The following is a 22,267-nucleotide window of genomic DNA, read 5'->3' on the forward strand; positions in this document are numbered from 1 at the left end:
ATAAATCGGCGATGCAGAGATCATCGATAAATTATTGTTACTCAATTCCACAATAGATCACGAGACATTCGTGACAGGCTTGTGAAAGCCTGCTAGTCTATAGTTAATTATTTAAAAAACAAAAACATCAATGGCGTTACAACCTTGTTAGGTCTGGGCCTCAGATTTCTGTATATGTTTCATGTTTTGTCAATTCTATTCTATTATACAATCGTCGACTTTTTGGTCCTAAGGCAAGCCGGTTTCCTCACGATGTTTACGTGTGCACAAGTCTATTGGTGCACAGCCGGGGATCGAACCTATGACCTCTCGGATGAGAGTTACACGATGAAGCCACTAGGCCAACACTGCTCTTTATTCTTATGTAGCTCAAGGTAACGTATAAGTTGATCGAGTTTTAATAATTGCGTTACTGCCTACTGGTAGCACCGTATAGAACCATTTCGTCAACACAATATGAGAAAAATGATTTTTTTTACGCATATCACATTTTAAACACTAATCGGGCAAGAAAAATCTCGTATAGACGCAGAGGGCATAAATAAAAATCCAGATGAAATTCAAACATTTTGTATTTCAATAAAGTTTAAAATCAAAAATTTCGTCGTAAACAAAAAAATTAACAAGATCTGCGTAGTATTAGAATTGATTGGATAAAGCCACCAGGCAGGGTAAATAAATTTAACAAATTTTATCCATTTAAATCAATATCATCGAATGTATCGCTACGTGTTACTTTCTCCAATCCGTGTACGCAGGAATATCTAGCAAGTCTACACTTAACATTACCTCAACATTAGGTACAATCTTTCAGCAATATAAAAGTATTCAAACTGATCACAATATTATGGCAGCCCATGGAACCCCATGCGACTCTTAACCAACAGTTTAAGTCAATAATTTAGGACATTTCATACAATTATTAATAACTTATGATGTTCGTGTACTTTTATAGATCTTTGCACAATTACACTGAACTTCACACTAGGCCTTCGTCGGACAAACTATGAGGAAGAACCTCATACATTACTTTCCTATAGACTTGTCTAATTAGTTTGTAATTAATAAGAACTGTCATAATTTATCCGCCAAATGCTGGAATGTCACTTATTGCCCTTAACACTCGTATAAAAACCTAACTCGATTGAATCTTACATAGTGAGAAACGTTTTCCGTTGTTGGTAAAAATGCATCACATAATATACAGACTAGTATTCAAAATTACATAACAAAAAATTTATTGCAAGGATAAGCCACGAACAAAGGCAATCACACAAGCTCAAATTATTATAGAGGATTTTATAAATCCAACAAAAAAAATATTATTTTTATCTGTAGCAGTAATAAAGTATGTATCAGCACAACTATCTCCATATAATACGATTTTATCGACCGGGGACGGTCTCGGCGGGGGCCGCCTCAACATAAACTCACAAAATACTCTACATCGATAAAAACTATTCAGTCGTTTTTATTTATTCATAAAAATATATCTTTAAAAGGCTCAAATAAAACTGTTACAGTCCTAAGTACCGTTCACAGTAATTGCGATCGGATCTATCACTGGTGGAATATCCATTGGCACAGTCTCTCGTCGAAACCGCAACGTGCGATCAGTCGCACGCTTAGCCGCCCAACTGGTCACACAATTATTCGCCCGACCGGTCGCACGATTAGTCGCCCAACTGGTCACACAATTAATCGCCCGACCGGTCGCACGATTAGTCGCCCAACTGGTCACACAATTAATCGCCCGACCGGTCGCACGATTAGTCGCCCAACTGGTCACACAATTATTCGCCCGACCGGTCGTACGATTAGTAGGCCGACCGGTTTGCAACTCGGCTTTGGGCTATCACAGGGAGTTGGACCTGTGCTAGGAATGTGACGGGCGCAGCCGCGTCGAGCCCCGATTATGCCGAACATCTGCGCACACTCTGCTTAAATTTTGAAAAAGGTGGACTAACAATTCCAATATAACACGGAATTTGCTTCAATTCTACTATCGTCATAAATTTAATTCTTCAAAATCCATAATTTTAATTTGAAGCAAATTTCGTGTCACATCCAGAACTGCCGCACAATATTGTCTGGCAAATCGGCGGTAGTCACCGGTGACATCACTTCGAATGGCCGACCCCGAGTAATCTTGAGACGGTAGATGTACTACAGTTTAGATTTTCTCAAACAACGTAGCGATGAGGTGATGATACCGGCATTGGGCGTATACCCTCAACTCAACTTCTGCCCATTTGATTCATGACTTTAGTTCGGAATTAGTTGAGTGATATTGATTGGTGATATCTCCGGAGTATACGCCCATAAAGTACGGCTAATGCACAGGAAGGGGTTTATCGGCTTGGAGCCGACGACGCAATAACTGCGATTCGGTCGGAGGAGACAGGCCAAAGGGGGCACAGTAGTCCCCGCATCTATCGGCCACCGTCATGTTCTGCAGCTCCTCGATGATCAGGTTGGCGGCAGGGTTGCAGGACTTGGTACCGCGAAGTGTAGGACGCTCCATGTAAGAGTAGTTCATAGAGAAGTGCTGTTGAATCACACGGTTCACCGCCATTGCTGACTCCGCGAAGTTTGACAGGTTGCGCGCCGATAGGTTGCTGTAAGGGGAGAAATTTGTTATAACATCTGCCAAATTGCTTAGTTCAAAAAAAAAAATTATGGTAAAGTCTGTGCGGTAAAAACCGACGAGGCGTCATTGGCTTTATATTATCAAGATTATTATTATATATTGTGACGTAATGTGTGGACAACATGACAAAATAAACAATCTCTATATATATAAAACTTTCGTGTCACAATGTTTGTTCCCATACTCCTCCGAAACCATATTCAGTAAGTTTGAGAATCAGCTTTAAGTGACCCCGTCCACCCCAAAAATTTTTTTTTATTTATTTTATGATACAAAATAGAAAAATACATACAACCCTTAATTTTCGTATGACATAGCTATAGAAAGACAGCCTTAAGCCCAACCCAGAAGGTTGTAGCGCCACTAATTATATATTTTTTTTTTAATTTAACTATAAACAAAATAAGGACATCAATTTAACATAGACATGAAATAAAATACTAACCGCTTGATATTAATGGGTGTCTGCAGTGGTGGGTAGTGAGCGGAATCAGCTCGTCGAAGCCATGGATGCTTCAAAACTCTCTCAGCACTCAGCCGATGAGATGCCTCTCGGACCAACAGTTGCTGGATGAGGTCCTTGGCATCAAGCGATATCTCCGACCATTCCTCTTCGGGGAATGTATATCTGCCCTCCTATGAAACAAAATAGGACTTTGAAGTTTCCATAGCATTTTTAAGTAGGATAACGCTAAACTTTTTTGGGGGCCTCATAGCCTAGCGGTCTTGTTTAGTGGCAGCTAGGTGAGGGGTACCGGGTTCGATTCCCGGTTCGTGAGCAAGTTTTAATTTAATTTAAAATTTGTTCTCGGCCTTTGGGAGGGTTGTGCGGTACCGGGCGAGTGCCTAAGCCGTACATGGAGGACGTGTTCGAATTTCTAAGGCACGAATTATAAAAATCTTATACTTGACGCTGGCTTAAAAACAAACTATTACTGATAACAAACAAATATCAATGAAGCTTTATACAATTATTCAAAAAAAGTAGTACTTAACTCTAATATACAAAAATGGGCAACAAACACATGGTGTGTAATAGCAGTCTAAAAACCTCAAGATTATATGAAAATTTACCTGTATAGAAGTGAAGAGCAAATCCTGGCACGCACGGCAATTCTCCCCCCTTTCCCACCCACAATCAGCACCGCAATTTGCCCTAAATGGAGGGTAACCGCAGAGCAAAATATATGCGATCACCCCCAACGACCACAGATCACATCGCTTGTCGTAATGCGTTGCGGCCGACCCAGCGAATAGAGATACCACCTCAGGCGCCATGAATTCGGCACTGCCAACCTGAAATCGTCAATGAATTAGTATTTTATAAAAGACCTTAGCTGACTATTTAAGTGGGTGTGTTCTCGGCCTAAGACGGAGTATTAATCTCTATAATAGGCAGTAAGTATTGTGCCTGCGTGTCTTACGGAGATGTTAAAAGACTTATAGAGACTTTTACATATAGCCAACCTTATTACTAACATGATTTAAAACAATAAGCTTTATTAAAAAAGGGATTTTTTTTAATTTTTTTTTTAAGTTCTAAAACAAAGCGTATGCATAAAATTATACAAGAAAATATGAAATCACACATATTACACATCAATTATATTCGAACATAAGCAAGCTAGCGAGGGCAAAAATTAAACAAGAACCACAACAAAAAATTAATAATAACCACCTAAACTAAATAGAAACTTAAACCTCAATAAGAGGATGATTAGCAAAGTTACGGAAAGTTGGAAGATTGGTGTAAAATATATCAATATTTTCATCAATGTTAGTAATCAAGTTGTAAAATAGAGCCTATTCACTGGACCATTAAAAATAGCAGATAAGCGAGCCGTAGGTACGTATGAAAAGACAAAGAAAGGAAAATCTTTCTTTCCTTTTAAAGATTTAACATCTTTTTCAACTCAACAAAATATACATTATCGGTATAGATAGTTCGTTTAGTTTAGTTGGTCATCTCTGTATGCATGGCACAATATTCTAAGCTGCTTATAAAAAAAATTGATTGAATATTATAATTTATGGTCTATTAATAAAATTATTTGTTTAAAAAATAATCGTGAACGTGCTAAATTTATAAATTTTGACACATTTTTGACCTTACGCTGTCAAAATGTCAATAGAAGCATTCGTTAATTAACCTTGTGTTCCGATAGTCATCCTCAAATTAATTAATAAATAATTAACACACATTCTGGTTTGTGTTAAATAATTCATACATCTATTGTTAAGTGTCTGGATCAATTTGACCTCATAAAACGACCTTGGTGCCCGATTGTAACACTTAAGGAGTTAAATTTTTAGCTTATTTGAATTTGCAAGTGATATTATTATTAAATTAATTTTTACTATGTGACGTGAGACGCAAACCTGTTGTGGTCTCTGGCAGAATGACCAGCGCTGTGGAACACGTCTGCTCTACAGCATAATGGTGAGCCAGGACCAGTCACAATAACAACACACACAAATTACACACTTAAAATATAGATTCCTTTTTCTCTTTCTTGATTATTATCATTTTGTGTGTTTCTGTGTGTGTTAGTTATAAATGTTACGTCTATTTCTATTACGGCTTTATCAACTATAGTACCAAATTTCCTGCATGCAATTAGCTATTTTAAGCGAATTTATTTGCATTTGCATTTTAAAATACATATTTTTCGTATCATGCCTTTTTTATCCTTAGTAGTCGTAAAGTAATCGGGAATGAGATTTTGTTATATATAAAAATGAATTGCTGTTCAATTGCATCGCTCGAGAATGGATGGACCGATTTGGCTTATTTTTCTAGAAATATTTGTTGAAGTTCAGGGAAAGTTAAAAAAAAAAATAATCTATGATCTACATGTGACAGTTTGAGATTGACAATTAACACTCACCGGCGTCATAAGCTGCGGCGTTGCCAGTGGACTGGACAGGCTTGAGGTAAAGCTGATGCCGCTACCGAGATCAAAGTCGCATATTTTCACCGGGCAAAGCCTATCTCGGTAGACGCATAGAATGTTCTCCGGCTTCAGGTCGCGGTGGGCCACGCCTTTTCCGTGAAGGAAATGCAACGCATTCGCAATTTCGCGTACAATTTCTGCAGCTTGCGGTTCAGAGAAGTAATGGTGCTCTTGTATGCGCCCGAGCAACTGACCGCCGTTGATCTGAAAGGATAAATATGTATTTACTACTTTATTCGATTTTTAGAATCTTTTAACCACGACAGTTTTTCGCCTGTTTCTGTCAAATTGTCTCATTTCTCTTTATAAAGTATTTATTTTATTATAAAAAGGGTGCGTGTACTTATGTACGCGCATAAGAAGTTATACTTCTTTGGCATTATTAAAAATAGTTTTTGATTGCATGCAAATAATTAATTACAATTAAATAATCAAAGACTGGAAAAGGAGTCATTATAAGTCAATAAAGTTCAGTTTACATTTGAAAAATTAAATAAATAAATATGTATTATTATTCTCTTATATTAAGTGTAACATAAATTCTATTATTATTAGAATGTTGTTTTTAAATTATGTCCAATGCCGTAACATCTTCCGTGGGCAACTTTATTCTGTTAATTTAGTGTAACGGTGCGCGCGCATCGTAAAATTTCACTCTCATCAATTTTTCATAACGCGCCTAAAGAAGTATAACTTCAATAAAATATAACAAGCGGCTCACTTGATGTTAAGTGATACTGTCGCCCGTGGACATTCACATTGCCAGAAGGCTCTCAAGTGCGTAACCGGCCTTGCCGTGCCCGGTCGCAAGTAAAAATGAGGCCGATTTATTTTTATGAATAGGTAGGAAATTCTTTTTTATAGATTTCAGGCTTTCCAGACTGCACTAATCGCATTTATTTGATTGTTATTAAAGATGTGTGAATTTCAGGTAAAATTTTATTTAGGAACAAAAACGTAAAATTTTGTTCCCATAAGAGGTTAGGAGATTGTATAAAATATAATATAATATTTGACACGGGTCAAAACTAAACAAATACAGAACGAGAATCTTCTATACCATTTGGAACAACATCAGATGATCACTTAACCCCGTAATTACGCAAATAACCTTTCATATATAAACATTGATAAGGAGAGATATTTTTTCTCCAACGCTCCATTGCCTTGCGACAATTATGAAATGAAATGAAATGAAATGAAATAGTTTATTCTTGCAAGTAGGACTATATAAATCACTTTTACAATGTCATCCTAAACTAGATGAAGTCGACATTTCCTAACTGACTGCCCTGAGAAGAAATGTCGAAACAAACTCGGGGGTCTTAGTCTCTTTTATAGTCCAGATAATACAATAATAAATTAATAAATTGGTGTAAACAAATGCAGAGTATTTACTGGACTGGTCTTTGGAAGAAAGAACCAGATCGATCTGAGCAAGCCTGTGCCAGCAGACGGCTAGCATGCCCCGAATAGCTCATGCAGCTCAACCATTTTTAAGGGAGCTGCACAACCCGGTACACAACAATACCGCCAGTGGCACCATAAAAATATGTGGCACCATAAAAATATGTGTGTATATATTAATTGCCTATAATAAACGATTTTAAACCCCGCTCTTGTATTTTTTTTTTTAAACCATCCTAGGAGTTCAGGCACCTCTCATTGTATATTAGCGAATATTTCAGAATAAACTCGAGAGTTTCATATATTCGGTAGTGGGCTGATCAATTAAAAAAAACAATATGAAGTGCCTATCTGGTTAGTAGCTAATCCGCATTGTTAAGCAAAAAATTACTTGTATAAACTTAAATTAAGTGTAGTATTTTTTGTAAAATTTATGTTCAATATAATTCAAAATTCAAAAATCATTTAATCATATAGGTAACACAATGTACACTTATGATCATCAAAAAAAAAAAAGAAATGTATATGAAATGCTTCTAAATTTACATTTAGTGCCAGTTCTCAAATCAAGGGCGTAGAACGGAAGAGAAGAACTGGCAATAAACTCTCCTAATTATCAAGTTACAAGCTATCTATTCTAAAACAAATTGTAATGTATTTTAGAATAGATAGCTTGTAACATAATATACTGTAGGAAATGCATTACATACGTGTGGTGTATTTAATTAAGAAATTTAAAACTTGGATCAATTTATAGAAGAAATTGTAATAATAATATATTTGCATGAACAATCTAAAGTTTGTATATTCTGCTACATATTCTTAAAAGGTAGAATATAAATTACAATTACATTATGAGTCATATAATTAAACAATTCTTATTTTCTTTATCACTACATCATCAAATTAATAAAATATATACGTTATCAAATAATTACAATGTTTCACGAAAATAATCATTAATATGATAATAAGTAGCATTGTTACGGTATTGAAAAAGATATTTTAATAAAGCTTGTTTTTTTGGTCATAATGGTTGTTTTTGCATAACTGTATATATATGTTTGTAGCTGGTTCGTTATATTTTTGTATGTAAATGATATTGTAAACAAAGTAAGAATATTATGAGTCAGCATTAAAACAAAGCTCATAAGAGTCCATATAAGTTACAACTGCAGACTGACGTTGCAGTTTTCGATGTATTTATATACTTGGGTTTAAAACTCACGTTGCGTGACAAATATTCTGAATAATTCGAAATATTCTGGTACCTAATCCGCATTGTTAAGCAAACAATTACTAGTATAAATTAAAATTGTAAGTGTAGTATTGTTAGTTATGTTCTTATTATTATTATTCATTAAAAATCATTTTAAAATATCCAACTGTAGATTGACAATGTCAAGAATGCTAAACAATCTTTGTTTGTGCATTGTGTTACCTACATATTATTATATATACATGTTCTTGTAGTACATTACTATGATGCAATTCTTTATATGGAAGCAGGATATTATGTACTGTAAGTTGTATATTTATTTTATATAACCGGGCAAATGCAAGAATTGCAAAAGGTAATCTCCACAAAAAAAGTCAAAATCATTATTCATATAGGTAACACAATGTACACTTATGAACGTCAAAAACGAAATAAATATTCTGCTTCTAATTTTACATTTACTGCCAGTACTCGAATCAAGGGCGAACAGAAGAGAAGAACTGGCAATAAACTAAGCGCCACTCTTTTTAACGTTTACGTAAATATTATTTATCCTTCACAGAATACTTTAACCCGAAGCCTATTAAAAACTTAAGCCACGTGACCCAGACACAATTATGACAAGGGGCCATCCATAAAGTACGTCACACGAATTTTAGGACTTTTGAACCCCTCCCCCCGTCCTTGTCACAGGTTGTCGCATTTTTATAACCCCCCCCCCCCCCCCTCCTGATGTGACGTCACACATTTTTAAATTTATCTTGAAATCCTTACCATTCAAAATTCTCGTGAATTTGAGTGTCTCACTTGCATTACAACGTCGGTCTTGAAGTTAAATGACGTTGCATGAGAGATTATCGCATAGCGAGAATGCTAAATTATTAATAAATATAGATCAAGTTCGTAAATTTTTAAAATTTTTTATTCACATCCAAACTTTGCGTTTTAGTATTTTAAATTTTAACCTGTGACGTCACAAAAGTATTGACCCCCCCCATGCCCCTCGTCACACGGTGTCACACTTCGGTGACACCGTGTGACGCCTCCCCATTAACGTGTGACGTACTTTATGGATGGCCCCCAATGCCGCAAATGATATTTTTTTTACAAACCTTTTCGAAGACAAGGTAAAACTTGTCGGTGTCCTCAAAGAATTCAATGAGCTGGATTATGTTGGGATGGCCCTGACAATAGTGGAATGTCTCCACTTCCCTGAAAACCCGGGCGCGGGCGTGCCCCGGTACTTTGTCTATGATCTTCACAGCGAACTCTTGCCCCGTGTATATGTTCACGCATGTTTGTACCGAAGCGTATGCTCCCTCACCGAGAACCTCGCCCGTCAACTTGTACAGGTCTGAAAACATACATCAGTAAGACTCACTCCAAAAGTGTTTAAGGCCCTATCCCAGCACGAATTGCTGAATCAGTGTCTCGGGGTGGCGCAGTGGAGAGCTGGAGCACTGAGGCGCACCGGCCCGTAATAACAATTAGTTATGTAAAACATTACATTAATGTAATTTTATAAATTTTTCTTCCTGATATGGTTTACTTGGCTTGCGACTAAATATATCGTGTAAATTTCAAAATCATGTTCGATACATTTTCGTCATAAAATGAATTCAAAGTGTCAAGTTTTTCCATTCTCCAAGAAACGATGTCGGAAAATGGAAAGAAACAATGTACATTTTAGGAGTTTGGCGACCATATAGGTCCTTAATATTGAGTACCACACAATTCTAAATTTATCAAGATTATATCGGAAACTAAATGAATTGGATTCTATATTAGAAATTGATATTGGGGCTTCAGAGGTTATGTCTACAGATCTTTAAATTAAATACGATTTCCATCTATACCTTGGAAACATGATGTAACCACGGAGCTGCCAGAACGCTTCTTCCTGCGGCGTTTCCTGCGGGCCTCTTCCTTGCGGCGCTGGAGGTCCTCACTGTCAGGGATCGCTACAGGTGCTGACGCCTCCGAACCACGGGGTACTTCTATCTCCCGTTCGCTCCCTGACTGACTGCTGCCGCGACCGACGCCTGGAAATAGAGAACTTTTATTAATATGTCTGTACAAAATATAAAATATATATATTATGTTACAAGATTGAGTAATACTGTCGTGCAGTCATGTAAGACTTTTACAAAGAGAAATAGATGGAATAACTCCTGTTCAGTGAGAGCTGCAGATAACTTAATGTTCGTAGTATCTCTATACATACTCAATAAAATCGAAATTAACTTTTATACACGAAGCCCATTATTTCCAAAAGGAAACCACGGCAGAGTAGATAAAAATAGAAGACCTTTTAATAATCACATTGAAATTGTTACGAGGTCGATAAAAATTTACAGCCGATAAATATTTAGGTATTTTATTAAACAGGCGGAAGCGTTCTCAAGTGGGCTTGTATCAAAATAACCGCTAAAATTGTTTCATGATGCTAAAATGGTTGGACTAAGAACCACTTTTGAAGTTGTTACTAAATTTCTATTGCGATTCGTATGTAAATCTGACATATATTTATGACTGTATTAAAACATTTGGATACCTCTCTACAGAGGCTCCAAATAGAGCTGTAATGTAGCTGTGTTCGAAAAGAATCGAAAATCAATGTCAGACACAATACTGCTCACCTACTTGGCCATAAATGAAAACTGAAACGGTCGCAGAAATATGTCTACCCTATTAGAAGGTAGGAAAAACCCGAATTTGATGATACTGATTATGTACCGGGGTATTGGATTGGAACACCTCCAAGTGATTTTTACAGCCGGAGTTGCGTCTAAGTATTTAAAAAAATTTCTTTAAAATTCTGTGTATTAATGTATTGAAATTCGTAAACATTTTCTACTTTTCTATTGGTTATTAGAGATGTGACATTCTCCATAAAAAAATCGTTTTTTAATTAATCTATTTTAGCATAGTTTTTTTAGCATGATAAATCGATGAATAAAAAATAATTGATTTTTTTATATTTATCTATTGTCCTAATTTTATTTTTGATTTTTAGAATTGGTTCGCTCTTTTGAAGGACTGTTTAACTACTCAAAGCAAACATACTGGCCAGTCTCTTCCGTCCCTTGTGGATCCAAACTTGTGTACAAGCCATTTAGGCATTAATAAATACTCAGTACAAACTTAATTAAGCAAATTAAGCTGCAAATAGACTTTTATGGTATTATCCACTTTTCTTCGTAGACAAATGTGCATTTCTATGCAATCACGCCACAATCTTAATCCAATTGGTAGCAAAGACGTATTTCTTTTCACGTGTTGCACAATTTACTTTTAGAAATAAGCTTGAAAGAACCAGTTTATTTAATTTTAAAACAGTTTTATACATTTTGTAATTTTGTTTCATCGTGGACTTCTTCCGAGATGTGAATAGAAATCACTTTGACAGTTCTCAGTTAATTGTCAATGTCAGTAAGTTTTTAAAAAGGAGTTTCGTTTTAATTATTTTTTTATTTGTTGCTGGTTTTACATCCGTTTCTATATTCAAAATACGTTATTACAAGTACAATTTTCTAATATCTGTCCGTTCTATTTAGAACAATCTCATACATTGAATATAGTGTCAAAGTTAGCTTAGAACTACGACCCATACGTCAAAAATGTTTTGGATTTTGACATATGACAGTTTCGTTTGTGAATAGGTGCTGAGAGAAGACTGAATATATTGAGTATGTAGAAATATAATTAATTTTCTAGGGATATAGGAATAAAAGTTTATGAATAAGCTACCTAATTTTATTATTAATTCTACACTACGTACAATATTTGCGTCAATTGTAGATAAAAAAGTTTTTTTGTTTATAGTGATAACACTAAAGCTGATAAAGCTGATAAATGAGTATAATTTATATAATACATATATAGTTCATTGTTGTTTCTTTGTAATCTTTTATCATGTTTTTTTTTGTACTGTTAAGCCGGTGCAAACAAATCTTAATATATATAAATTACGCGTCACGTTCTTTGTCCTCTATGGACTCCTAAACTACTTAACCGATTTTACTTAACCGATTTCAATCAATTTGCACACCGTGTGCAGTTCGATACTTGAACTTAAAAGATAGGATAGCTTACATATAATTATACTGTACGTGTGTATGTCACTGAACTCTTCTTAAACGGACTAATTGGATGGAGCTCTGGATGGTTTTTAATCACAAATCAGCCCGGCCGATGGCGCTGCGGTCGGCACTTTCATACTTTGTTTAATATCCTAATATCATGCATGCATGTCTTTCGGGTCTGATAGTTATATATAAAAAAAGATGCAACACTAGTCCTACAGAAAGTTTAACATCTAATAAATTCACCTAAAGAGGTAACCTGTATTATATAAACAAAGGCGTTTTATAACAAAAACGTTTATCATCATGACGCATCAATTCCTTTGGCAGTAGCAACAGTGTGAAAGCATAATGATGTATCCATATTGTCTTCCGATCTTTACGAGTTACGTGCATCAAAAACAATGTCGTGTCGATAGCTCTCTCCGCTTTCAACCATTGTTAGGTTTTAGTACGAATTTATATTTCCACGTTACCGCAGAGGGAGGAAATATTTTATTTAGCGGGAAGGTTGAAATGTTTAGCAGTAGGGTCAGGTGGGGTAAATGCGAGTACCATAACTAAATTGACACATTCATCTATATGTTATTTTGTGGTCTTTTACAATTTACAAATAATTTTTACTGTGAATTTTAAACATGTTTTAGGCTTTTGTTTGATGTAATTACTTATATTTAATTATGGATGATTACAGATTAACTCTCTATTGCATTTTCCCGGAGTAAAGGGGTAAATGTAACAATTAAATTTAAAATATAGTGTAGATAGTTACTAATCTGGGGTAATAGCAATAAAATACGCAAATCGAAATATACTTTGGTTTTTATTGCAACAAGATCGGTAAAAGTCTGTCAATCCATCAGATTCAATAAGTTGTCAGAGTGTAGTGCAAGAACTACTTTACGTGTATAAGAGATGCCAGCACTAGTTTCTTTTGTGTGTAAACAGTTAAAGTTGTGGTATTACATTTGCCCCGTTCATGCATTTACCCCACCTGACTATAGTAACAATTTTTTTTAAATATTGAGTTGTTTAATGTTTTATTTACGTATTTCTTTTTTTATCTATCAATGTACTTAATTGACCTATGCTTTCTGTTTCGTATATTTTGTTTATCAATTTAATCTGTTTTGGCTTTGTATATTGTCTGAGTGTTTTTGTTTTTATAATATGTATATGTCAAGCTGCAAGATTATAAATAAATACATAATATATATGTTAAAATGCTTAACTTAAATCTATAAGTAGTTTTTCCTGGGACACGGTTCTCTTATCTTATAATCTGCTTTATTGTATCGTTTGTAGTCTATGGAGCCTAGATACATTAATGTAATTCACACTTTTTTTATAGAACAGAGGGCAAACAGGCAGGAGGCTCGCCTGGTGTTAGAAATACCGCCATGGAAAAAGAGCATCACATTGGCAGAAAGGCCGCGAGTGCGTGGCCGGATTTTTAAGAATTGGTGTGCACTTTTTGAAGGAATTGGTTCACAATACAGTGAATTGTGTAACTATTTTGTGTTACTTGCGTAATAGATAATAATTTATGCTTCACAGTGAAATAATTAAATTTTTTCAAGCGTTTCGATTTACCAAATTCGGTTGCCAGTTACAATAAAATAGCAAACATCGAACACATATTTATTTTAATTTTAGAGTTGTTATGATGCTATTGAATCGCTTTTGCTGATTGAATTTTAAAGAGGAACGTAATTTTTTACTAAATACTTTACGTAAGATTTAAACATGTCGACATGTAACATATGTTTCAGCAGATGTGAACTTTATAACAAGAATCCACAAACAACCAAAGGATGCATTAGTCGAGCTAGTGTATCAGCTGATAGAATATTATTATTTTGATACGTGACTGCAGCTGAGTTGGCAAACAAAGCGAGTTCAACGACCTGTGGCCGCGCCCACTGCGTATGCGTCGCTATAACATGATATATTTAACTGAAGGGAATAAGGTTCTCATTTGAAATTAGGCGCATTCTTAGAGAATAATAGAATTGTTACCCAAATTAAACTGGTTATGATTTTTAAAGCTCTTTGAGATTATGAGATTTTATAAATAAAATTAACCAGTGGCGCTTCAACCGTTTAAGGTCTGGGCCTCAGATTTCTGTATGTGTTTCATGACCTGACAAATCTAATAGGCAAGTAGGTGGTCCCTGACACACGCCGTCAACTTTTTCGGTCTAAGTCAAGCCGGTTTCCTCAAGCAATTATTAAATGCGCAAATAAAACGAAAGTCCATAGGTGCACAGCCGGGGCTCGAACCTGCCACCTCAGAGATGAGAGTATTACGCTGCACTATTTTACAGAGCTAAATAGATTACTAAACAATTATTGTCTTCGGAAGTGACTCTATTAATACCAGCGTTATCTTCCGAGTCCTTTGTTACAACATACTTGAATACCAATGAATTTATTGTTTGCCTCAATGCTGTTCACAATGCTTACGTCATTATTTTATTTTTAATTTGGCGGTTATTGAAATAGTTTTTATCAAAAAGGTTCTATCGCCATTCTATTACAGGGCCGTCCTACTCTTACTGGCAATCTTGATAATCAACCGACAACGCCCTTGGATCACATCGTGTATTTCCAGAAGGCATGATGGTAACTAGGCTACGTTTTTACTATAAAACAAGTCTATAATAAAATCGTTTTATTTTATTGCCTGTTAAGGTCGTCGCGTGACTTCATTTAATTCAGTTCTAGTACTTAATATATTAGTAATTTTACTATTAAAACCTTCGTATATATATTTAAGTATGCTTCTATCTATGTAGCTTATTACATAATAAGAAAGCTATAATTTAACAACTGTACTGTTTTAACATTAGTCTCTTCTGTCCCTTTCATTAACACGTAAACACAGTTTGTCAGAAAGAGACGAGAGAATTTAAGAGTGTAATCCGACTCGGTTATTTATGAATAAGGGTGATAATCTGTAGTAATTAAAAGACAATAAAAACTACAGATTAAGTCGTTAAAAGACAATATAATTCTAGATAAAATGCTTTAGTTCTAAAGGTTTATAAGTGATGTTTTGTAAACAGGAAACGAAGTGGGCGCGCCATGTTCCTGATTGTAACAATCGCGAATACATTGCGCATTAACTTTGACATATCCTGTGAGCTTTGTCTTAATTTTATGGTTCATAATTGTATAACATGTTCTGTGTTAATAGGGTTCAATATCCATTCAAATGAATGATGTAAATTAACAGCTGCTAGCAAATACGCAAATACAAACGCAAGAGTAGTCTCGTCACAATGTGGCTTTAAGCAAACAAATTGATCTGTTTCATAATTTATATACATTCTTAATGCACGTATTCAGCCATCTGTGTCTGACAAACGTCAACGATTTTCGTGTCTACCACATGTCGGTTTCCACAGGATGTTTTCCTTCATGATCTGAGTTAATAACACACGATAAATGGACTTCTGATCATTCGGGGTTTCCTAACCTAACCAGTAGCCATATAGTACATAAAAGCCATCATCATCATCATCATCAATGGTTATACAGCCCCTTGTGGGCCTTAGTCTCCTCAATTACACTTCGCCATCGCAATCTATCTATTGCTTCCCGCGTCCAATTGCGAACCCCTATTGTTTCGAGGTCCTTGACAACTCCATCCCACCAACGCAGCCTCGGTCTACCGGGTTTTCTCTTGCCACCGGGTAGTGATTTCATTAAGGACCTGGTGTTCAGTCGTTCGCCATTCGGTGCACATGTCACACCCACTTGAGCCTGTTGCACTTTATGATTTGGACGATATTGGCGTCGTCTAGGATGTTATAGTTCTTCATTGTAGCGAATACGTCAAACACCGTCGTCGCAAACAGGACCAAAGATTCTTCGAAGAATCTTCCGCTCGAAAATAAGGAGGGAGATCTCGTCTTTCTTGCTAAAAGGCCAGGTTTCAGAACCATAAGTGAGCACTGGTCACATATAAGCCATACTTACGTTAAATCTCATCTCTAATGTGATAAGTATAGAAATTGGACTGAACTATTTTTAATGTGTCAAAAAATTATGAAGCCGTAAACGTAAATAAATATTAGCTACAAAAAGCGTTGTTAAAGTATCAAGTGATACAAATTGAACACTCATTTACAGCGATGATAATTTAACAGACTAGGAAACGAATGAATACAAAATCTAAAAACGACAACGTGATACAGAAACCTACTTCTTGTGCCATTAGGAATTCCGCCCACGGTTCACCTTGAACACAACGAAATCATTCGTAAAAATCTCCGATAGTGAGTCGCGAGATTATCATTATATCATTAATTTCGTATCGTTAAATATGAATCGTTATATCATTAAAGCCTTCTAAATGTCACATGTTGCTCGCGTGATAGTTCGTATGTGGCACCACGTGGTGTTACGTGAATAGAAAACCATGACTAAAACGCTGAATAAAACCTAGACAGGCCTTTGATACAGTAATACATACATTTCTTCATATGGTAATATCTGTATAATTTTAGTTATTATTAACCTAGTATTTAAACGTGTTAACTCAAACTTAGATTCTTACCTTAAGTTTTAAGTGTCAGGCCCTAGTTCTTCCTTGGCTTAAATGCTTCAAATATCAATGTATATAAAATATTGTAAAACTATTTTAAAAGTGTAAGTATGTAGTTTCTTGCCCATTCTTCTCCATATGGGCCATCCATATATGGAAGGGTCAACTAGTCTTTTTTTTTAAAAGTAAACTTGTAATTTTGACTTTCAAAAGTGCCCTTTTCATAGGCCTAATTGAAATAAATGATTTGACTTTGTCTTTAATTTTGATTAGATATTCTATTAAGGGTCGTAGCGCATTTATTCACAAATTTAAAAGTTACAAAAATACTTTGAAGTCGATAGCACAAACTGTCCAGTAGATTTTGCCCTCGGCTAAGTGATTTCTACTTTCTAATGCTATATCGTGCTGCGTTGGTAAACTTCCATAACGAAATACATATATAACAATATTATATAAAAGTGCTCTCGACCTGATTCGACTTCGTACCGACTTAACTCAATTTAATGTCTCCTAATGATACAATTGTGCGACTTATGCCCGATGCTCAAAATCACACAAGCAAAATACTGATGATTTGAATATATGTACTTATTAAATTAAATATAGATGATTAAAGCGTAGCCATGCTTTCTTGAAACCTAATAATTCTTAATTAAACATAATTGACAGGAACGCCTTTAAATACGGTGAAGTGTACTTTCTATGTCAGTAACTAAATTGTCTTCTCTCCTTTATAGAACAGGGGTCAAACGTGTCGGAGGTTCATCTTTGCGTTGCCGGCCTAAGTGGAATTGGTTCGGATATAACTCCATAGAGTAGCTGGTTCCACATAGTGGTGGTGCACAGCAAAAATTGCCTTAAAAATGGCTCAGTTGTGGAACGCCAGACTACGAGGTGATATGGGTGGATTTGTATTCTTCCGATGATGAAACTCAGCTGCATGTAATCCTCGATATTTATATATTGAAACAATTATTTTATTATGAATCATTTGGACGTTATTAAGACGTTCTTTCTATCAAATTCTTCTTAACTATCAAACTTCTATACATATTACATTCTTGTATGAAATGCTGATGAAAGACTAAACCATGCTAATGACTTTCATGAGCTTGCACAACTAGCATGACGTTTGCCACCAATCCGTAATGACCGTTGTCAAACAAATTGCCAAGTAGGTCGTCCTTAAACCAAGTGATTGACAGAAAACACATTTATCTAATATTCTCATTGACTGCGACAGATAAAATCATCACAGATAAAAACTTTCTAATTTTAACAGACATAAATTGATTGTTGTCTATAGTTTATTCATCAGTAATAAAGGAACTATTTGAATAACGCCACATTCTAGAATTGCGTTGTCTATAACGCGTGGTACTCGTCTATGGTACACATACCGATGTATGCGTTCAAAAATCGATTTCAAAGGGGTAGACTGGAAGGGGGAGCTTACATTATGTTTGCCAGCTTTGTAGCGGTCAAGGTTATAATTATGGGAACTATTTCTGTAGATTGTACTCTGAAGATTTAGATGTTAATGGAACATCTGCCATGCGAGCTGATAGTGAAAAATATTAAATTGGTATCGATAACGCGAACGTCCAACCTAAGTGCTCATTGCTACTAAATTTTATAATATTATAATTAATTAATTATTATAAATAAATTATTGTTCGCAAGCATTTTTATGGTCTATTCAGTATTAATTTAAAACGTATCGTAATCCTATTGATATCCAGACTTAATGTTTATTTATTATTATAAAAACAATAAGAATTTCTTCGCTAATAATTCACGTCGTCACATGTCTTTAAAACGGACAACATAGGTACCAGAATCAGCTAGTATGCTATATTTAGCGGAGAGTTAATAGCATTAAGTGATCGTATAAAGTTTGTTTTGAATCGTCATTGGTTTTTATAGCTCCTAGCAAATAGCAACAGATACTTAGTATAGTGTTTATCAAAGCTTAGTGCGCAGTTTGGTGTTATGAGGTGACCTTGGCAATGAACGAGGGGCGTCGCGCTCCAGCGGCCATGTTGAGTCGATGAAAACAGAAAATAACGAAATGCATTCTAGTCAAACAAAAAAGCTATTTACTATTTAAAAAACAGGAACCAATAAAGATGTGTTAAAAAAACTTATTTTCTCACACAAGGTACCTATATTATTATTGATCATAGATTATTATAGTTGAAATATGTTTAGAAAAGCCAAAAAATGGCCGACGTATTGAAAAAAGTGTTCTGTTACAAATGATTCAGCAAATTTAGGTGGAACATGATTTGCTGCGAAACACTTTCAGTTTCTGTTGAGGTATCAAAATTAAACTATGTTTTTATCGACTATTTAGTTTCAGTTCTATTTTTGCTGTTTATAACACGATTTCGGCTTTTTTTAATGTTAAATTAGTGCAAAACTAACCATTTACAACGTTATCTGTTACTAAAATGCTACTGTACTTGGCTTACAAGTTACAACCTAATGATATTAATTTTATTTTTAATAATTTTCTTACGAATTTTGAACGTTCAACTGTTTAAAAATCGCTTAAGTCAATAATTCTGTAATATGATGAAAAGTTTTATCTGGTTTCCATAGATATAAGCCAAAAGTAAAACTAATATTTTAAGTGCAGCTAAAATATTTGTTTTATCATATCGTTTCCTTTGGAAAGTAGCGTCTTTTTTTCATTAGCAACGCTTTTTAATTTTATAAGGGTGAGATTCAGAAAAGTATATACGTCTAAAATCTATTGGATTTTGACATACTGGAGTCCTAGTTAGCGCTTTCTGAATACCTTTAAATACTTTAAGTTGAGATTGACAAATAAAAGCTGTAATAATCAGAGACAAACAACTAAAATTACAAGGTGGTGTAATAATTAGATAATGCTATCTACATATAAAGGTACTTATTCTGCTTCACCTAGAATTATAAGCAACTTTTAGATCTGCAATGTACATTACATGAATTAATAATATTGCTATAAAAAACCTGTTATCTTTTCTCATTATTAAGGTCATATACCTATACATCATTTATACCGTTTAATGTAGTTCTTATTGTATTTGCAACGATGTATTTAAACTTTAAAGTTATACATAATCAACATAATTGATGTAACTGATATTCTTCGGCCAAAATCGAAGTAACATTTCTCAGTATACATAAAAAATACTTTGTAAAATAAATATTCAACTCAAGAATATTTGCAACGTGCACTATTTTATGACAATATCAAATAAAGTACCTTTATTTAAAAAAACACCCAATTTTGAAAAAGATAGTGCCTGCTAGATAGATGTTGCCTTAAAATTACTTGCCCTATTGGAATCCTATCAGATGTGAAAAAAAATAACAATTAATAATAGTACTTACCGCTATCCACACTTTCTTCTGAGATCTTCTTCACCATTTTGATATTTGCTTGAATCGTTGATACAATGATAATAAAATTATCGAGTAGGTGGGACTACTCTTAAAAAGCCGCTTTCGAACTTGTGCGGCCGCCTTCTCGACGAGAAATCGGAACGGCGCTTTGATAAAGGGTATAATAGAAAATAAACGCCGAATTTAAAAGAAATAAAGCACCACGGTCGAGAAGGATTTGCAGAAAACGTGTCAAAGGTATAAACAAACACTGCTAGAAGGCGGAATGAAAATATTATTTTATTTTGAGTTTTAACGATCCATCCTACACACGCCCGCCCGTTCGATGTTCTAAAATCCAACTGAAGAAATTTCGGTTGGTTCGACTGGTTGCGGCGTACATCGCATCGCATTACCCCCTCGACCCCGCGGTCCTTCCCCGCAACGAGTGCGTTGTTGTGGCCTCCCCTTGCCCCTCTCACTCGCCCCTTCTGCGCATGCCTACTCGCTCACTTCGAGCGCTGACGTGTTTACATTTTTTATTGTTAAGTTTTTTCAGTGGACATGTTATAATATGCACAGCACTGGACTCATTACAAATGTTTCACATATCAATGATCCTATATACACATGATGTATTGCATATATTATTATATAAAATTAATTACATATACATCTACATAGATATGTATAGGTAAGCATTGCATCATCTTGTTGATGGACGACTAACGAGGTACACGTAAGCGCCAATTTGACTTTTCGAGACACGTAGACAACTTAAAATCAAGATATTATTACGTATTATCATTTCTGAAAAAAAATTAGCCAATGATAAATTACTATATATGTTGTATTATCGGTTTCTATTATATTCTAAATTATTACTTAGCTTCATTCTCAAAAAAAAATTAAGTAGGTATATATTTTATACTGAATACGACTAAACATGAAAGTACATTCTCACTTCTCATCAACGTATTAAAACTTTGTTGGATTAGTAAATTCATTTCTGTTAAATCTACCCGTATTTTAATCATCTTTAATATAAGCTTTTAAAAGAAATTCCTTTGTCTTCCTATTACCATAAAAAAAGCCCCATAGCATGACCTTCATATTGGGGCATTTGTTTGTCAACAACGTTCGGAAGATTATTACGACGTAGCACGCACGTGGTCCGAATACGATCGAGCCGGTTGGGCCGGCATTCGGCAACCGGCGCCGCCATTTTTGTTGTCACGCCACCCTTCTGTCCCTCTCTAGCATGCACTTAGCTCTTCTAACACAATCCATTTACTCCTCAGTAATATCAGCTGTGCATCTCGCTCTTGGGCCTACGTGACCATGTTAACCCTTCGTAATCAAATTGTTATTATATAATTTGAACTAAACAAAGGACTACGTTATCCCTTTTCTATTATTAAGTATGTATTTCAATAACGAACAACAACTTCATGTTATTATTAATTTATCGGTCAATTAATAGTATTGGCCTCTGCTTTAGTCTAATCTTGTGAAGTAAACAAAAATCAGGTGATGGTATTATGACCAACGGAGCTGTCAAAATAATCTTGATGAACAACCTTCGAGTCGATATAGTTACATGTTATGGATATATATAGCACAGGCTTAGGTATAAAGATAGAATGAATTGTGTTATTGACAGTAAAATAATGCATTATATAAATAATAAGCTGTTATAAATACATATGTACATAAAGAGATATATATAGTTTATGAGTTTGGATGATTGAGCCTTAGTTTATGTGCAATAAGATATAGCATTGTATAATGTATATATTAGTGATTTCTAAATCGACTTTAATATTTAAATGTCTACAATCGTTGCTCCTAAAGACGGCTTATAGCGTAATCTATGATAAGAAATTAGGAGTGATAAGATGCCTTTATTCTAGATACTGTGTGGTTGACATCACATAGTTCTTAATATTTAGTACAAACATACAATTTTTGTACGATATAAGTATGAAATCGGATGCAGTATTATGGTGCCAGTACATTTCT

The 22,267-nt window shown here is 34.9% G+C and overlaps 1 protein-coding gene across 1 annotated transcript; it reads right to left on the bottom strand.

Annotated features, from left to right (window-relative positions):
* Positions 1–554: 554 nt before the first annotated feature.
* LOC125056762 (MAP kinase-interacting serine/threonine-protein kinase 1-like) lies at positions 555–20,617 on the bottom strand. Its single transcript, XM_047660042.1, has 7 exons — positions 20,255–20,617; positions 10,087–10,272; positions 9,343–9,584; positions 5,539–5,808; positions 3,725–3,946; positions 3,096–3,286; positions 555–2,618 (listed from the first exon to the last, which is right to left on the bottom strand). Exons 1-7 carry the CDS (start codon positions 20,289–20,291, stop codon positions 2,333–2,335), a joined length of 1,434 nt encoding a protein of 477 aa, XP_047515998.1. The 5' UTR covers positions 20,292–20,617; the 3' UTR covers positions 555–2,332.
* Between the last annotated feature and the right edge of the window lie 1,650 nt (positions 20,618–22,267).

The sequence above is a fragment of the Pieris napi genome, chromosome 15 (genome assembly GCF_905475465.1).
Source record: "Pieris napi chromosome 15, ilPieNapi1.2, whole genome shotgun sequence".
NCBI classification, from domain to species: domain Eukaryota; kingdom Metazoa; phylum Arthropoda; class Insecta; order Lepidoptera; family Pieridae; genus Pieris; species Pieris napi.